The sequence below is a fragment of the Gracilinanus agilis genome, chromosome 3 (assembly GCF_016433145.1).
Source record: "Gracilinanus agilis isolate LMUSP501 chromosome 3, AgileGrace, whole genome shotgun sequence".
NCBI classification, from domain to species: domain Eukaryota; kingdom Metazoa; phylum Chordata; class Mammalia; order Didelphimorphia; family Didelphidae; genus Gracilinanus; species Gracilinanus agilis.
The window spans coordinates 144,850,396-144,870,166 of NC_058132.1; the positions used below are offsets into that span (position 1 = coordinate 144,850,396).

The 19,771-nt window shown below is 35.4% G+C and overlaps 1 protein-coding gene across 1 annotated transcript in view; it reads right to left on the minus strand.

Moving 5' to 3' along the window:
• The window catches only part of SGCG (sarcoglycan gamma), a 250,839-nt gene that overhangs the window by 123,311 nt on the left and 107,757 nt on the right, over positions 1-19,771 (minus strand). The window contains exon 3 of the mRNA XM_044668296.1: positions 10,862-10,963. Within this exon, the coding sequence (XP_044524231.1) occupies positions 10,862-10,963 (102 nt within the window). The remainder of the gene's footprint in view (positions 1-10,861; positions 10,964-19,771) is intronic.

Consider the following 19,771-nt stretch of genomic DNA (forward strand, 5'->3'; position numbering starts at 1 on the left):
GTAAATAAAAATGTATGTTAAAAAGAATGAAATTATATTTGATTCTAGTGTTAACAGATAACTACTGGAATTTACATGGTCAGGCTCACATTTTTGGAAAATCATTTTGCCAACTGTGTGGAAAATATATTAAAGAATGAAGCTAAAAGACTACTTAAGCCAGTTATTTTTCAGTCATCTCTAACTGTTTGGGTCACACAGTAAGTGTCTGAAGCCAGATTTGAACTCAGGAGGATGAGCCTTCTTGATTCCAAGTCTGGAACTCTATCCACTGTACCACCTACTTGCCCATTTAAGAAACTATTGTAACAGGGTGAGATGAAGACTTGAAAGAAGGCAAATGGCTATATGAGTAGAGTAAATGAAACAATTGTGAGGGAGATGCAGAAGTAGAGGGGGGTATGATTTAGTAATTGATTATTCAATAAACTGGATATGTGTGGGGAGAAAGATTGAAGAATCAATAATGACACTGAGATTGCGGATCTGGGTGACTGGAGGATGATGATTCTCTCAAAAGAAATTAGGGAAACTGAGAAGAGGAGTGATGTTTGTGGGAATGCTAATGGAAAGAGAATGATGAGGCAGACCCTCTTTATTCATGCCTTACTCTTGATATGAGGTTCACTTTGTCCCACTCAAAATGGAGAAAAGAGCTTCCTGGGGTGGACCCAAAATGGCAGAGTAAACCAATGCTGCTCCCTGTCACCATGAGAATCCTCTCCAAATAAGATGAAAATATTGCCACAAAATGAATACAGGAGTGAAAGAATCAAAATGAAAATAAAGTAGGGATTAGCGGCAGCTAGATAGCTCAGTGGATGGAAAGCCAGGCCCAGGGATGGGAGTTCTTGGGTACAAATCTGGCCTCAGACACTTCCTAGCTGTGAAACCTTGGCAGGTTACTTAACCCAAATTGCCTAGTTCTTATTGCTCTTCTTCCCTAGAACCAATATGCAGTGGAAGATGGAAGGTAAGGATTTAAAAAATTAGAAAAATATAAAGGGGAGACATGAAGCTCTTACTCACTGATCACTGTTTTGGATCAGAGTCTGTCCTTCAAAGCATGCCTTTTGGGAGTCATTAGATGTTCTGGGAAGGAGGATGAGTATTCTGGGGATCTTAGAGGATATAGGATTTTCTGAAAAGATTTCTTGCTGTAGGTGTCTAGTGTCAGATTAAAATTGTCCCATAGGGTCTAAAATTGGACTCAGAAGAAGGGAGGTTGGAAACTTATAGGGAGGAAAAGGGCAAGATAGGGAAATGTTGGGATTAGGGCAGGTGTGGCTGTGTTGAAGATGGAGGCTATCAGGGGGAGATTAGATGATGACAAACCACTTCAAGATGTAGAGCCCTTGGCTTTGGGCCCTAGATCCACCACCTTCTACTTTGGAGATTGCCTTAAATTGCCTACCATTATTTTCTACATCTGTGACTAGCTGGACTTCTCTTCTCCTGAGAAATCTCTCTCTCTCTCTCTCTTTCTTTCTCTCTTTCTTTCTCTCTTTCTTTCTCTCTCTCTCTCTTTCTTTCTNTTCTTTCTTTCTTTCTTTCTTTCTTTCTTTCTTTCTTTCTTTCTGTCCGTCTCTCTCTCTTTCTCTCTCCCCCCATATCTTTACTTCCAAATCTTCCAGCCATTTTTGCTTCTGAGACAAGCTGTTGAATTGAAAAGATCGCCCCAGGGCACCATGAGGTTTCTAAATAGCAGAAGAATTGGCTTTCACAACCCTTACAAATCTGACCCTTCTCCCTTTTAATTCTTTAAATACCTTACTCTCCTCTACAGACCCTGTGATCCTACGACACCGGTATCCAAGTTCCCCCCTTCCCCAAAACACTTCATCTTCTGACTGTTTTTGGTGCTTTGTTCTCCAAACCTGGAATGCTCTTCCTTCTCTTTTCCAACCTCCTAGATTTCCTAATCCCATCTAAAATCTCACTTTCTACAAAAGATTTTCCCTCAATTTACCTCAATCTTCAAGCCTTTCCTCTGAGACTACCTGCCCTTTATTCTGCCTGTATCTTGTTTGTGCATGGTTGTTGGCATATCGTCTCTCCCATTACTATGGGCTTGTTGAAAGCAATGGCTGTAGTTTTTTTCCTCTTTTCTTGTTAGTCCTAGTGCGTGGAATAGTGCTTGCCACATAGTAAGTGCTTAAGGAATGCTAGATGTCTGACTAAATGGTGAATGACTGTTGCTGGGGAAATAGTGGTAGGAGTTGAGAGTGTGGCCAAAAAGGGAGAGCCTATGCCCAGGGCAAATATTACTATCCTCAGGGAGAGGGCCAGCTAGGGGAGGAAGAGTGATGTACCAGAGTCCCCAAAATATGCAGCCCTGAGGTAAACTCCCAACTCCTTTGCCCCAGTGGCAATACTCTCCCTCTCTTTACCCATTATTATATATATTTAAAAGCCAAACTCAAGTGCTATTGAGTACTTGAAGTTTTCCTGATATTTTCAGTTGGCAAAGATCTTTCAGATCTTGTTCTGCAGTGCTCTAATGCACTTATCATATAATCATTTGTTATAGTTATTTGTTTTTCTTCACTGTAGCTGTAGACCTCATAAAAGCAGGGATCCTGTGTCTCATTTATATGCTTTTCATTTCTCCCACCACCTCAGCAGAACAATCTACCAGGGAAGTTGCTTAATAAATATTGAATCAGCAAAAGGATGGATACTCATGAAATTCACTAGTTTGTGAGTGGCCAGAAGAAAAGAAGTTAACTTTTAAGAATTGTTATTTTTCTTTCTATTGAAGTCTATATTAATGCTTGAATGTAACGAAACTACTGAATACCCCTTTTTGTGATAGATATACTCAGGATTGACTTTCCTGGATGTACCTGAGCATTTTCTAATAACTTTTGGTCAGTGTGTGTGTGTGTGTGTGTGTGTGTGTGTGTGTGTGTGTGTGTGTGTGTGTGTGTGCGTGTGTGTGTGTGCGTGTGTGTGTGTGCGTGCGCGCGTGTGCATGTGTGAGTGCACTTTTTTCCCAGTAGCCGGGGGAGAGCATAATACAGATTGTCCCAAACATCTTTGTGTAGTTTTGCAATGTAGTAACCTTAAGCCTTCATAGCTTCAACCCCCACTAAGACATTTGAGAAAACCTGTATGAATGAAAACTGCTAAGAAATATAATGTAGTAGCTTCGTATGATAGATCAATGTCCAACAAATTGCAGACATAGCCCAATCTTGGAGGCACATATTTGGCTATATCTAGTGATTTAGATGTAGTCCTAATTTAAAAAAAAACAACGTGATGAGCAAAGTTAAGGAGTGATTACGAAAAATGAAAAATCTACAAAACAAAATGAGAATTGCCATCCTTCTCATAAAAGGCTTCAACTCTATAATTATAAGTACTGTATGGAAGAAATGATCAAGATAAATATAGCAAAAATCCATTTTTGCTTTTTCTCTGTGAACTTCGGGCACAAGAGTCAGATTTCAATTTTAGGTGTGATACAGATAGCAGTGCCAAAAGATCTAGGATCATTGGCAAATTTATTCTATAATCAGACTCACCTCATCTTGTAGCTCAATAAGATAGTATTCCTTTGAATACTATAATCAGAACCATGCTTCCAAATTCAAGGCGGGATATATATTTTTTCACATTTGTATTTATTTTTAAAGCATTAATTTCATTTTCCATCTGCTTTAGCAAGATAAGTGAATTCTTCCAATTATGGGCCATAATGCTTTTGAATCTGATTTGTAACCTCATTCTTTTTCCTGTGAATTAGGAAATCTCATCCAAATGTACCCTTTAAACAAAAGTCACAGCCAAAGTTGGCATAGGATTTATAGCCTTAAGTATTGTTCAGAATTATTGTGTGAAAAGTGGTCATTGCTGACTTCAACTTCATTTCTATAGCATCCTATTTGTTTGGTGCTGGACACATATGGGAACTCAATAAAGGGTTAATGAAATACTATTCCATTTTAAAGGGATGCTCTCCTAAAGTAAAATAATGTAAAGGGGGATGGGGGCAGATGGGGGCTCAGTGGATTGAGAGTCAGGTCTAGAGATGGGAGGTCCTAGGTTCAAATTTGACCTCAGACACTTCCCAGCTGTGTGACCCTGGGCAAGTCACTTAACCCCCATTGCCTAGCTCTTACCTCTCTTCTGCCTTGGAGCCAATACACAGTATTGACTCCATGATGGAAGGTAAGGGTTTAAAAAAAAAGATGTAGAGGGGTTTAGAATATAATAATGTCTGCCCATAAGTAGTGGTACAGATAGAAAGCAGCATCCTCTGGGAGAGGAATAATTTATTTCTATTCTTGAGTCACGAGAAATTAAGCCATATTGCTCACCCGTCCATTTTTAAGGGTTAGTATGTAATCAATTGTTCAGTGGCTAGAGTATCACACTGAATTACGTTTACAATGATAAAAATGCTCTCATTCTAGCAATCCAGCTGAATAGATTATCTGCAAAATTTTTGCAAATGTATAAGGTAATGCTTTCAGTAATTTAATGGAAAATTGCTTCCCAAGTTCATCCCAAGAAGAATACATATAACTAATATATCAATGTGCACTGAAATTACATGGCATAATAGTCTATTATTATTCTCTGAATCCTAAATTGATTGGAAAGCCATTTTAATTAAAACATAATTTTCAGATATTTAGTCAAGTAATTATAATGATCAAAATAATATTGTAGTTTATGCACTGAATTATATATTTCAAAAAATGCAACATAAAATAATATTCAACTCTTACACAAAACCATGGCATGGTTTTACTTAGAATATTGTTAGAGGTTTAAAGTTCTGCATCTTAAGAAAGCTATGATAGAGAATAAAAGATAACAGAGAAAGGTAATTAAAGTGAACACGGGAGCAGATAATTTTCTATATGAAGATTAAATGGGGATCTTCTAGCATATAACCAAAAGCCCAATAGTTTTCTTAGCTAATATAACTTCTGTACATGGAAGATACTTGGGAGTTAGTTTCTAAGAGAATTGTGATTGATGACAAGTAAGGGAGATGATTTGGAAAGACTGGAACAGGTGTAGAAATTCCATAGCTGTTTCTGGTTAGCTATCCTCAGGTGAAGGATATGGGCTTTTGAGGCATTCAAAAAGCCTTATTAACCCCAGCCACCTCTCTTTTTCCCTAACTTGGAGCATAGCAGTCAGTGACTCATACTCAGAGTATGCTGGGAGAGCATCCCATAAGGGGAAAGCACTTCGTCTCCTCTGAGACAATAACCTTTTCCCTTGGACTTTTTTCATTCGTTCTTTCTAAGTCTAGGTGAAAGGAGTGGAGCCTCTGCCCCTGGGAATTTAAAAAGGGAATTAAAAAAAATTAAAATTTGCCAAAGTGAGCCATAGGAATCTAGAAATTAGAATACAGGTTGGGTTTTAGTCAGTGCAGCATTGATAACCACAGGAATAAGGAATAATCTTTGGGACCCTGTTCAGTAATAGCTGACATAAAGAGACTCCTCCATCAGAGATGCTGCCTTTGGATGTGTACTTAGTGGAAACAATGCTATGAAGTAATTGGACTAATTTTTTGAGCCTGTTTTTAGAGGAGAGGGTGGTAGTGGAGTGGATAGAGCATTGAATTTAGAAGGAAGACCTGCGTTTATATTTGACCTTAGGCACTGGCTATGTGACTGTAGGCAAGTCACTTCATTTCTGTTTGCCTTGGTTTCCTCTCTTGTTAAATGATGATTATAATAGCATCTACCTTTGTAGGGTTGTTGTGAAGATAAAATGAGATTATATTTATAAAAACACTTAGCATAGTACCTTGTCTTACATGAACACTTATTCCCTTCCCTTCCCCAGTGACCAGAGGAGAACATGCAATTCACTGTTTTTTTGAGATTGGTAGTGGGGAATATTTCTGATCTATTTTTGCTGTTATTTTAAGCAACCATCTTTTTATAAAACCTAATGGATATAAAGTGATTGAATGGAACTGGATGCTAGCTATAAGCCTATAACAAAGAGGAGATACAACTGGTGGGGGCTCAATATGATACATGCTATGAGAATTTCTTTTTTATATACTGTATTAAATCTTATATCAGGGCCCTGGTATATAAAGGCTCCAATTCCTGTATATTAGGGAGAATCACTATGCGTTCCCATGTCAAGATCTGGGTAAGAGAGTCTATCCAGGCTTCTGTTTTTTGTTTGTTTGTTTTTTGTTTTTGCATTTATTTTTTTTTGTCCTTAGGAATCCTAAAAATGTCCTCCTTTTAAAAAGAATAGCATATAGTTTTTCTTTTCTTTTCTCAGAAATGTGCAAAACCTTCATCTGTTGGTATGGCGAAGGGCTGAGAGTTTAAGGACCAATTCTTAATTACCTAGTTAGCAATTGGAAGTGTCTTGGGATGTTCAAGGGAGAGGCTGAATAATGAGCTCCTAAAATTCTATTTATTAAGCTGCTTGACCTAGGTATGGGGTTAGTGGCCATATGTTACTTTGTTATGATGCTGGCTAACCCAATAAATGGATGTATATTCAATAAACTGATGCTTCTTATCCAAAGTCAGTCTCTTGAGATAATTTTAATCATAGCAAGGTAGAGAAATGAGAAATTCCAACCTAACAGAGTACCCTGCAATCCTGAGTTTTTTTTTTAAACCCTTGTACTTCGGTGTATTGTCTCATAGGTGGAAGATTGGTAAGGGTGGGCAATAGGGGTCAAGTGACTTGCCCAGGGTCACACAGCTGGGAAGTGGCTGAGGCTGGGTTTGAACCTAGGACCTCCTGTCTCTAGGCCTGACTCTCACTCCACTGAGCTACCCAGCTGCCCTCCAATCCTGAGTTTTGAGCCACCTATCTCTAAGAGAGAGGACCAGATAAGTCTAGCAATCTTTAGTGTTCCAGATAAATGAAATCAATATGGAATATGATTGAAGTGTATCAGTAATGAAGGCTCATAATGTAATTATTTATCAAATCTTGAAGGATGACAAAAAGTAGGCTAAAAAAGGTAAGTCCATAACAACTAAGAAGAAATATAGAAAATAAACTTATTGGTCTAGGGATACATTGGAGCACTTGTTATCCCATGAAATGATAGAGGCTGCACCCCAAATTGATTTTAAAAAGCATTTAGATATATTCATGAATGATCACGCTGTGACTAAGGTAGAAAAGCTGGGGATAATTACAATATCTTAGCCTTTTGAGGACAATTTATCCTTACTAAGAAAAATCCCCTTAGTACCTCTTTCTGAATGAAATACTGGAATAATAGAGTTAGTGTTCTGACAGAATTCTTAATGCTCTTTTATTCCTACTTACTTCAGAAAACACAATACATAAGTAGGGTACAATGAAAGTGAAAAATAATATTTTCCAAATATTTTGTTAATACAAAGAGATTATTTGCTAAGTTAAACTTTTGCCCACTTTTCCAACATGTGCTTGACAATAAATGTCTTCTGGTTTTGTAGGGAGAAACTTACTTCCTTCTTTCATTTTCTGGTTAGGAACATACTATTGTATACATGAAAAGATCATTGAGCAGAAGTGGTAGTACAGATGCCAGAGGCCAAGATTTTAGATATTTCCCTGAAGCTCTACAAAGGTTACATAAAAGGGCAGTGAAGAACAGCAAAAGCACTTCTGAAGACACTCTTAGATCCTTCACAATGCTTGGCTTCAGTGGGACAGAACAAGGAAGGAATGCTATTTATATTTCCCCTAAGCAGCCAAGCCTTTCCCCTCTAACCTGTTTTTTTTTCTATTCAATTCCATCATTACCAGAATTCCTTGGACCAACCCAGGTCCTTACTCCCTTCTTGTGAGGTCCTAGAAAATTGATTCAGCACCACCCCTGCAGATAGCAGAGAAATTTAAAGCAGTTGTTTTTTCCAGAGCTGCTAAGAGGACAAAGTATTTAACCTGTGATGAATGGAGTAAAAAAAAAACACTTATTAATTGCAGACTATGTCTGAAGCACTGTGCTAAGCATTGGGAATAATTTTTTTAAAGAGTCTCTACTCTCAAGGAACTTTCCCTCTTATTTGGGAAAGACAGCACATACAGGAGAGTTGTTTCAGGGTAGATGGAAAGGCCCAGAGGTCCCAAGGGTATAGAATCAAACATCCAAGCTTGGGAGTCCATAGGAGACATCAGGGATCTGCCTTACAGAAGTAGCCCACTACTACTGAGAAGAAGAGAATGAGCTTATAGGTCAGAGTGAGGTAGGATTTTAGGTTCCTTTTGGCCAGGGTAGAGACCATTTAGGATGGGTAGGAGGAAGTGGCACTGACAGAAATGATGGGGGGAAGGGGAAAAGGTTATGGGGAAGATAAATCTTTCTGAGTGCCAATTCTATCTGTGGTACTATTGGGGCCCCAGAAAGAGGGCAAGTTATGTCAACCTGATATCCAGTCAAATAAGGGGTTGTAGAATTTCTCCCCTTTCTAGTCAGTCAGTCAGAATATCAGACTGGCCCTTCTGAGAATATGACCAAGGATCAATTAATTTTCACTAAGCATTGGAGAGATAAACATTATTACTTCAGTTTTTCTTTTTCATTTTTATGAGGAGGTTCCATTTATTGACTCCACATATGTCTAAGAACAAGCCTCTCTGAAATACGCTTTTCTTATTTTATTTCTTTTAGAATATTTCATAGGAATCCTAATTCAAGGGCAATATGGCCATAGTTTCCTCCTTGTGTATTCCAAAATCAGAGTTCTAATATTCAAAAGGTTTTCTGGGTTGTAGGAGGTGAAAATCAAAACAATAACAACAAAAAATCTCTTAAGAAATTCTTCAAAGGTGAAGTAACAGCTCCTAAATACTCCTTAACATGATTTGTGGGCATTGATCTCTATTCTTACTCAGCATTTATCCATTAATGGAAATGTTGATGAATTGCTTTTATATATTTCAGAGGTCAGGTTAGGTATGTGTGTTTTCATTCTCCAACTCTAAAGCAAGCTTCTCCTATATCTTTTATTTTAAACTGTAGGGCTTGGTCAAAACTAGCAAAACTAAAGTTTAAGGCTTGGCCAAAACTAGCAAAATAAATCTTAATAATTTGTGACTAAGGGTAGTTAGTCACTAGTCGATCGGCATTTATACAGAACTTGCTATGGCCAAGCACTGTGCTATGCTGCAGGTACAAAGAAAGGCAAAAAAACAAAAAAAACAAAAACAAAAACAGTCCCTACTTGCAAGGAACTCACAATCCAAAGAGAGAGGCAACATGCAAAAGACTATTAAGATACATACAGCCACTGCCACAGAGGGAACTGACAGTCTGAATGCAAATTTGTAGCATACAATTCTTTAATTCCTCCATGAATTTGTCTCTAGTTTAAGCAATATGTTTTTATTTTTCACAACATGATCAACATGGCAATATGTATTTTGTGATAACACAAGTACAACCTATATCATATTACCTGCCATCTTTGGGAGGGGGAGGGATGAGAAGGAGGGAGAAAATGTGGATGGCAAAATAAAATAAAATGAATATTAAAAATTGTATTTACACATAAAATAGAAAATCATGTTTACAGGATGAATAGAAAGGTTTCTTGTAGCAAGCCAGAATAAAGTCAGAGAAGCCAGGAAGCGGAGGAGAAAATGGGCAGCATTCTTCATAGCCAGTGAAAACACTGGAGATGGGGTGTTGTGTGAGAGGGAGAAGAAGGAGACTAGTATCACTGGATTATATTGAAAGGAATAAGTTATAAGAAGATTGGAGGGATAGGAAGAATCAAGATTAGAAAAAGTTTTGAAAATCAAAAAGGGATTTTATATTGAATGTTGGAGGTAATAGGGAGTAAATGTAGTTGACTGAATTGGGGGGGGTCAAAAGGTGTGATTTGAAGCAAGTGAAACCAAACTTTCTCTAGATAACCAGTTCTCCATGGTTTTTTGCTAAGACAGAAAGAAGGGAGAGAGGCAAAATGTATTTTCTTTAATTATCTGGAAAAAAGTTCATTTTTTAAAAAAACCTACCTATTCCCTTCTCTAGGAATATTAGCTTTCCAGAGCACCCTCAGGCAGAACAAACATCCTGAAAGTCTCTATATAAATTATGAGGTTAACAAATAAGTCTGAACATTATGGCAGACCTCACACTGCCTCCATATCACTAGGGCTAGGTGGTAGATACTTAACATTTTTACTTTTTATGCATATTGTTGGCACCATATTGGCATCATTTTTAGTAAGAGAAAATCTGATGTAACTTAAAACCCTCATATTACATTTGGTATTCATTAAACTACAGGGAGAAAAACAGAAACATATCACAGAGGTATTATACTTTACTTTACAGTAATTTAATTTTATGACTGGCTATCCTGGAGGTAGAGTTAAATGCCAGCAAGGTAAATGAAGATTATACTTAGGCAGATATGCTTTCAAAGTCAAACTGTACTCTATTAACATAACCATTCAGTACCGATGTTTAATCTACTGATAGAGGGTTCTATTTAACCTTAATATTCTGTAATTAGTGAAGAATACCCTACTGTGAAAAAGATTTCTTTCTAAGCTTCTCAGACAATTTGGAATGCTTTCAAAATTACTTGAATTTAAATTGCTTTGCAATAGTGGATAGAAGCTTAAATTATTTGTGATTGAGGTTTTCATTTCAGGTCTAAATTACAGTGACCACCAAATTCAAATTCTGAAGTACATGAAAATTGGTTTCATTTACTATCTAAATGCAGTTCCTAGAGATTAGTTCCAAAACCAAACTCCCAAGCATTTTTAGACAATCTAACAAGGTTATGTGTATATGTTCAATGAATTGTCCTCTACAATATTATAAATTTCTACACTTAATAAAGTTTGAGTTTGATTTTGCTGTTGGTATATTGTTCTAAATGTTTTGATCTTTACTTACCAGCCTGGAGTGAATTTCTTTGGCATACAGCGGGAATAAAAATTCAGACTCCCCTTCTAGACGGAGACCATCTTTTGTAACACGCAGGTGCCCCATTCCAGTCTGTTAAAAAATGAAATTTTTATTTTTGTTTTTATTTTTCATCACTATTCATTTCTTTAATTATGTAATTCATCTAGGTTTTATTTTTCCGTTTTCAGAGCCTTTTTAGAGAAGATAAGTAAGTAATAGAAGGACTCTACTTTGGCAAATACAGAGACATTATAGCTCACTAGTGTCTATATGTAAGACATAATGTAGAAACTGCCAAGATTTATCAGATTTTCTGCCCATTACTTATTTCTAATGATTCATGTGGTAATAGAATGTTTAATCAGAAGAAACATGTAAATATATTTCTAGTGACTGACATTCCAGGTAGGAAATGTGGTGCTACAAATGGCTTTTTCATTTTATCTTTCAGCTAGAAGTCATAACTATTTATAAGAAAGGAAAAGAATATAAAAAGGTAACACATTATGTGTATACTGTCAAAGAATGGGATTTGGTTTTCTGGACCCTAAATTATGATATACCAAAAAGAAGAGTTTATAGTAGGGGACAGAATGTATCTCATGAAAAATAGAAAAAAATATGTTTTTTGAGAGACCTATCAATTTGATCAAGAAACCTTTAAGTTGAAATATGAGAAGGGGGGGAGAGAAAATGTCCTTGTTGAACTGTAAAGAAAAGCAAATTGGCATAGTCTACAGAAAAAGCTAGTCTTAGAATCCGGAAGACTGGGGTTCAAGTTTTATACCTTTCATAAACCAATTGTTTTCTCCTAGGCAAGCCACTTAACGTAGTAGTGCCCTAGGCAACTCTATATAAGGAGAAATTACAGCAAAGATGATGTGTGCATGACAGAAGTTGATTCTTCATATGGAGGTCTTTTAACAAGGAAATCACAGATGTGAAATAAAACAAAAAGTATAAGACCAAATATTACACTCCAGAGGACAATGGGCTTGACACCAAACAAAGTGGAAGGAGTGCCTGGTAATTATTAGAAGAAAATAACTGGGAAGAAAAATTTTATACAGATATCACTTCCACATTGTGACTTTTCCCCATCTTGGTTTTGATATATGGTCAGAATAAGAAATTAAATGGGAATATTTGAGAGCTTTTCAGAAGCCACAGACTATATGTGAAGGTCACCAGATGATACAGAAAAACTTTAGAAATACATAAGATATATGTATAGTGTTGTATATCAACCTATTTTGCCTTTCAATTCATAAATACATACAATTTCTCTTTTAAAGTTAAAATAAGTAAAAAGTTAATGTTTCTGAAAAGAATGCAAAAACTAGCAGACAATACACAAAGGCTAGAAATATTAACCTTGGCCAACATATAGTACTTAACATATAAGTACTTAACCCGAATTTTGAAATATAGTAGTGTAAATACTCCATAAGAGAAAAAGAATAAATTCAGACTTTTCTGGTATGAAGGGAGGGTCAATATATTTTACATGGATTTTCTAATTTGTGGGGGCACCATGCCTCTAAACCCTCAAAATGTGGGAAGTATACTTAAAGAAGAAAAAAAAAAAACAACTTTGTCTTAAATCCGACAGACTTTAATAGTAATAAAACACACACACACACACACACACACACACACACACACACACACACACACACACTTTCACAGAGTTTTTTCTGCCTGAAATAGACTAACCCCATTAAACCCTGAATCTTCTCAGATTCAAAGTTCCCTCCTTGGCGTGGGATTGGTCCTTATGTAGACCAATCCTGTGCCTGGAAGTGGGAGGAAGCGACAAAGGTGGTCTCTCCCTAGCATGGGATTGGTCTAATTCCAGACCAATCCCATGCCAGGGAATAGGGGGCGTGGTCCCTCCCAGCACAAGATTGGTCTACTCAAGACCAATCCAATGCCAGGAAGTAGGGGGGCGGGATCCTTGGGTCACGCTGAGAGATGCAGTTCACCGGGACACAATACTTTCAAAACCCACAATACATATGTGTGTATATATGCACATACACCTATATACACATACATACACATATATACATCCCCACACATTATATACTAATATATATTTTGGATAATAAATGAAATAAACTTGAAATATTAGCACAAGGATATAAGGTACCAAGAAGACCTGGGATAAGACTCGTGTCTGGAAAAAGATAATAGAATGGCTTGCCTTGTAAATAAGCAAATCTAAAAGAAAGTTGAAGGAATAGCAAGCATGAATGTTATGTTACAGAGGGTTTTGGAGACCAATTAGGAAACTACTGGTAACATCTATTTACACTATGATAATCCAGTTTAAAATAAAATAGTACCATAGAATATGACATCAATGCACCTAGGGGTATATAAGTTCTAAGTCATTTGACTCGTCCTAATGTAATACCATTTAATCATACCTCACATCACCAGACCTTACAATGGTTGTGGTGCTACAAACACAACAAGCTTGGATCAGGGAGAGAATATGAGATTCATTAAGACTTGGGAGTTTTCTAGAAGGTTCATAATCTGATTGTCTGGAAATTCATAAAATAGCTAGTTAACTGTGGTGGGACTTTAGAAATTAATTTCTATGGGAAGAGAAAAGTTTTCAGTGACTTGCTATATCTGGTAGATTTAGAAAGATCATTTAATGACAGAAGAATTAATCCCGTGTGTTGTATTTACAACTTTGGTACATAGTAAAGGATAAACTATTAGAAGATGCAGTTGTATATTGGGGACATAAGATTAGAATAAGAAGTGGGCACATAGTTTGAGCTAGGACCCAGAGAGATGGAGAGAGCACTTGCTGCCAACTAGGCCACCATTTAAATCACAACCAAGGTTCTAAACTAAGAAAATTTTCTCCCCATGACTGAAAGGTGAGAGATTGTGGCTGATGACATTTTCTGGGAAGGATGATCATGATGTTTCTCTACCATTCTTCTTCCTTCCTCTTCTTCTTTTTGTCCCTTCCTAAGGACAATGAAGTCTTACTCAAATTTTTTTTCTGTTTTTAAAAGTTATATTTATACCATCTGTTTTAATTAGGGTCAGTGTTGGCTAGATAAATGATTGATCCTGACTATTCCTGGTTGTATATTTCATTATTTATGAAGAGGAAGCTTACTATTTTCATTGACCCTATTCAGATACTTTGTCTTACTAGCAAGCTTGACATTTCCTCTAGACATTTCCTTCATCTCCCTTTTTACAAAGAGTTTTCTCTGTACATGCGTGGGTAGGAAAACAAGAAAGGTACAATGTGAATTAATAGCAATTTTCTAACAGCTTATTTTTAAAAGCAGAGAACTGGATCAAGGCAGGCCAATATTGGGAGATTTATTAAAATAGGAAATCAATATAACTAAGTTACTCTTTCATTTTGCTCTTGATCCTCCTGTTGTGGGGGTAAAGGGGAGAACTAACTCCTTCTGTCCTGACATTCAAACAGGGACCATTCTCTGTGTCGATTTATTTCTCTTATCCTCTCCCTTTCACAAATAATGAAACACATTCCCAGAATCATAAGGATCAGTCCTTTAATTAGTTGGTATTGATACTAATTTAAGCAGAAGTGGATTGTTGAACAAAATGGTCTCAGAGTTTCATTCTGTTTTAAAGTCTTTTTTAATTTGCTAAGTGTGGAAGTCACCACATTTGAAAAGAGATTTCAGGTTGCACTTTGTACTACCAAGTCAATGATTGTTGAAAATCAATAAGTAATAGAAAGAATGACATTATATATCCTCTATTACTTTGAGTTAATGATGTAACTACAAAGATATGATCTAACATAGCCTATCTGTTCCTAGGAAACTGGAGATATCCTAAATATGTGCATATGACATTTTTATACACATTTTCTGTAGAAGAATAAACAACCATCTCGGTCAATAGTTACTGATAAATTATCACTTAGTTTTTAATGGAAAAAAAGAAGGTCATTGATCACTACATGCCTTACAATTATATTATAGCCACTATAGATTTTGGCCACTTTGAATTTAGTCAGATTAAACTGTTCTTTCCAATTACATCTGAAGAGCTAATGTTCTTTACTCATATAAAACACACTATTAGGTTCTTAGCATCACTAATTTTTTAAAAGGTCACTAAAAATCAGGATAACTGTTCTATTTGTTTATCTATTTATATCTATCTATTTATAACTATATAATGTTACATATTATGTATTCTATAATCTATTTATTTATATTTATTTGTTGCCAAGTTTTCTTCAGATTCCTTTCCCTTTGTTCCTTTTCAGTATTTAATGAAGGCATACAGTTTGCAATCTTTCATCTTCCTTCATAATATTTTACAAATGATCTCCTACTCTAAACTGATGTTTTTGACTCATGTCTCTCTATTTGGCAAAGGGAATAGTTTTCTGGGCGAGGGAGGAAATATTGATGGTGGGTATCATTGAACTTCCTGTGACAACCATTTTGTATTGGTTACACTTCTCTATGAAATGATGTAAGTGAGAATAAATGATTTAAAATGTTCATTTTCTTTTTTTTCTAGAACAGATATTTTTTTAACAAGTAAAATTGGAGCTGCTCTAATTGCATGCAATATCTTCTATAAACTTTTATCATATTCTTTTAACTTCTTTACTTTGAATTTTCTCTAATTTGTCAATTACCTCTTCAAATTCAAATAGGTAATCATTAAAAAAGATTAATATTTTTGCAAGAATCATTTCTATTTTTTAAAATAGTGATTTTCACATGCTTCCAGTGAGGGACTTCTTCCATTAAATATCAGCACCTTCTCTACAACTTGAAATTGCCCTGGGTCCAGAGAGGGCAAGGGACTTTCTTCGGTTTTTACTATTTCTTACTATCTTTTGAATCCTTTCTTTATCTTCTTCCCTGTAACACTGAAGTTCATTTTTCTTATGATTTTTCCTTTACTTTTCTTGCCCCTCCCTTTTAGACCTTTCTCTACTACTTTCTTGTCCCCGTCCCCTCTTTTGTGTTTAATGCAATTATAAACTGAAATCTGTGTTTGTGTGTGTGTTTGAAATTATGTTCAATATTCCTCTTCAGATGATAGAAGTTCATTAGATGCCCTTTCCCCATACCCTTTCTCTCATGAATATCTTATGCACCTCTTTGATGCAATAGTGATTTTAGTGATTTCTCTTCCCTTCTTCCTCCTTTCTTTCCCAGAATGGTTCCCTTGCCTTCCCATTTATGTTTTCCTGATACCATTAAAAAAGACAAAACCACCCACATTATTACCTTTTTTTGTATGCCCAAAAGATAACAGAGTTCTGACTAAACACCTGCTTTTATCCCCTTATTAATATGTAAACAATTCATTATCATACATTCCCTTTTAAATAAAAACATATGTATAACTTTAATAAATTTCTCTTGGTACCCATTTCATTAAACAATAATTAGTTTGGCCATTTCATCAGGAATGCTATTGAATTAAAATTTAATTTTTTCCCCCTCTATAAAATTATACTTAGTATTGTGAAAAGATTATCCTTGTAAACCTTCCTCTTGTATTTTAGAATATCACATTCTGAGTTCTCCTTTCTTTTAAAGGCAGCTGCTAAATTTTATGTGATCTTTATATTTGTTCATTGGTCCTGGAAGTTTTTTTTAGTTGATTACAGCATTTCTTTTTTTAACTTAGAAGCTTTGAATTTTGGCTGTGGTGTTCCTGGGGGTTTTCATTTAGGAAAGGTACTTCAAAGTTGAAATGTTTCATAAAGACTAAAGAGAATATGCCTGAATTTCAGAAGGTAAGTTTTTCCTTCATCTCATTTTTACAAATGCCACTGCCAAAAGAACAATGCCTTAAACTTTTCCCTCTTTCTTAGCAGAGATCTTGTTCATGCTTTAGTTGCAAAATAAGTATATATGTATATACATACAACACAATACATATGCATATACACATATATTTATAAATATGTGGTTCAGTTGTTTCAGTTGTATCTGACTCTTCATGATACCATTCTGAGATTTTCTTTATAAGAATCTTGGTGTGGTTTGCTAGTTCTTTGTCCAGCTCATTTTACAGATGATGAACTGAAGTAAACAGGGTTAAGTGACTTGTTCAGTCATAGAGCTAGTAAGTGTCTGAGGCTGGATTTGAACCCAGGAAGATGAGTCTTCTTGATTCTAGAATCCTATCAACTGTGTCACCTAGCTGCCCTCCGTGTGTGTGTGTGTGTGTGTGTGTGTGTGTGTGTGTATGTGTGTGTGTGTACATAAATGCATATGCTAATTTATATGCTCCAAATAGATATATGATCTTATTGATCCAGGAATTTCTCCTAATGATGCAGAGTACAAACACAATGGTTTAGAGAAAAATTCAGAATGAATGGCAAAGATACATTATTGTATAGTTTTTTGTTTCTATTCAGAAAGCATTTTCCCAGTAGCTCTATTGGATACTTCTAAAAGTTGCTTATAAGTTTAAAATTATATCATTTAGCTAATAAATGGGGTGGCTGTTTTTAAAATTACTTTATACTTTTATAGTATGTATTCTATGAACTGCACATATATATTTTTGTGGAGAAGGGACATTAAGGTCATTTTGATTAGTTATCTGAAGTTTAACAACATTTTTCTTAATTAATGTATTAATTTATATCTGGAAATTTATTCAGGGTACCCATCTAATAATATTGTTAGAATGTACTATTTTAAAATGTTTTCATTTTTGCCTAATTAATAGTTCCTTGCTCTAATTCAGAGAAGTTCCAATAGAACTGCTTGAAAAGAATGATTCTGGTACCTTTCCAGAGCGTACTAAAATTATGATGTTGTGCTGTAAGTTCTCTGATGATATACTCAAAGTTGTTAATGTTATTTCATAGATTAATAAAGTATATTTGCTCTCCACCAGGGCTTCTGAAAAAAAAAAGATTTCATGGATGAATTCTGTATATTAATATTTCATCAAACAACCAGGTATAACTATTCTATCACTAAAAATTAAGAATTCATTTTTAAGTTCAATGTTCAGAGTATACCTATAGTTTTTTATTTGCTGAAAATGAGGTTCAACTTATAATTTTTTTACATTGTAATTGCTCTATATTAATTGCCACATATAATTGTTCTCTTTCACAAAAGTCTTTTTCTATTTTATTATTGTGTATGACAATGATCCTAGAATACAACTTGTAGTATATGAAAAGAATAGGGTACAAGCTCTGACAAGATTTTCCAAATGAGAAAATGTGCAAAGTATTGATCCAACTATAGATTTTGTCTTTGGTATGAGGAAAAAGATCACTAAATAAAGAGAGACTTAATGTGAGAGAGCTATTTACCAGGTATTGAATTTTAGGACAAATCATAAAATGTTCCTTTATACTATGTGTTCCCATTCTACTTCTATGGTGATGGTGTTAGAGTGGTGGAACAGAGAGCTGTGGTTAGTATTCCAAGTGTGAATTATTTGTCCAGTGACCAATAAGATAATGTACTAAAAGAGGAATTGAACCTTATCCATACTGACATTCTTGCTATAAATTAACAAAATGTCATTAAAAAAAGATGGTTATGAAATTCTTCTCAAAGAAAAAGAGAAAAAGTCTGGAGTTGGATTTATTGTGTATCTCAAATCAACCAGAAACAGTTCAGAAGGAGCAATACGCTCCTTGCCCTCCACTACAAATTCTTCTTCACCACCAATCCTTAGCAATGTTATCTCCTTTAAGATTCAACTTGTTGCTTTCATCTCCTGATCTCTAAGACTCTTTTCTGAATGAGCTTAGTGCCCAGTTCATAGTCTTCCTCTCTGCTCAAGCTATCAGACTTTAAAATTCTCTCCATATTGATGTTTCTGCAAACACTCTGTATTTCCATTGTTTACATAAAATGTTTTATTAAAAACTTAATATCAAACACAATGGCCATCTAAATGTGTTTAGCAATTAATTGCACTCAAATTATTTAAATTAAATAAAGTATTCCTCAGTTATTTCCTGTAAAGGCCCAGCAAGATTCCTTGCCCATCTTCATTCAATTCACTATTTACATGAAATAATGTAAACATTCATTATTTGATGACAACTATGCACAAGGTTTATTTTCCTCATAATTCACTATCACCAAAACAATTCAGTTTCCATGATTTTAAATTCTGAAAGTCCTTTTCTAATGGGTCAGGGACAAGATTCTGCTGCTAAATGTTTAACAACTGACTTTCCAGGAAAAAAAAGTACTCAATGAAATTTTAAGTTTGATTTGCATTATTATATTTTCTTTATCAGTTTCTTAAGTCTAGATAAGAGTCAAACATAAATGGAAATAGGGGACACTAAATAGTATATAAGGATCTGTATGGACTGCATGTTGACAGTTTTAAAATAAATTATTGTATTCTATTTATTTTGTTGAATATTTCCCAATTATATTTTAATCTGAATGAACCACTCCTAAGAGTGTTGTGGGACTCAGGCACCCTACATGTTTGGTACTTCTGGCCTACACAATCATCGAAATAATAAACACAGCTCTGAATTACATTAATTGCCAATTTCTGAGGTGAAAATTAGCTCTTGGGGGAACTGCTTCTAACTTCTGTCTCTCTCTCTCTATCTGTCTCTGTCTCTGTTTGTCTGTCTGTCTCTCTCTTTGTGTGTGTGTGTGTGTGTGTGTGTGTGTGTGTGTATGATTATCTGCACGGAAGAAAGAGCTGCTTCTGCAAAGGCACAGTGGCATGTCACAGAATTGTCTTGTAGAGATTTGGAGCATGCATTATTATCCCCAAACTCCTTCTGGTCTTCTAGCCAAATAATGGTCAGGAAACTTTTTGAGAGGCTCAATAGTCAGAACCTGGGATGAATCCAAAAGGTACTGGTTATTTGGAACCAGTTCTCTTGGTCTGACT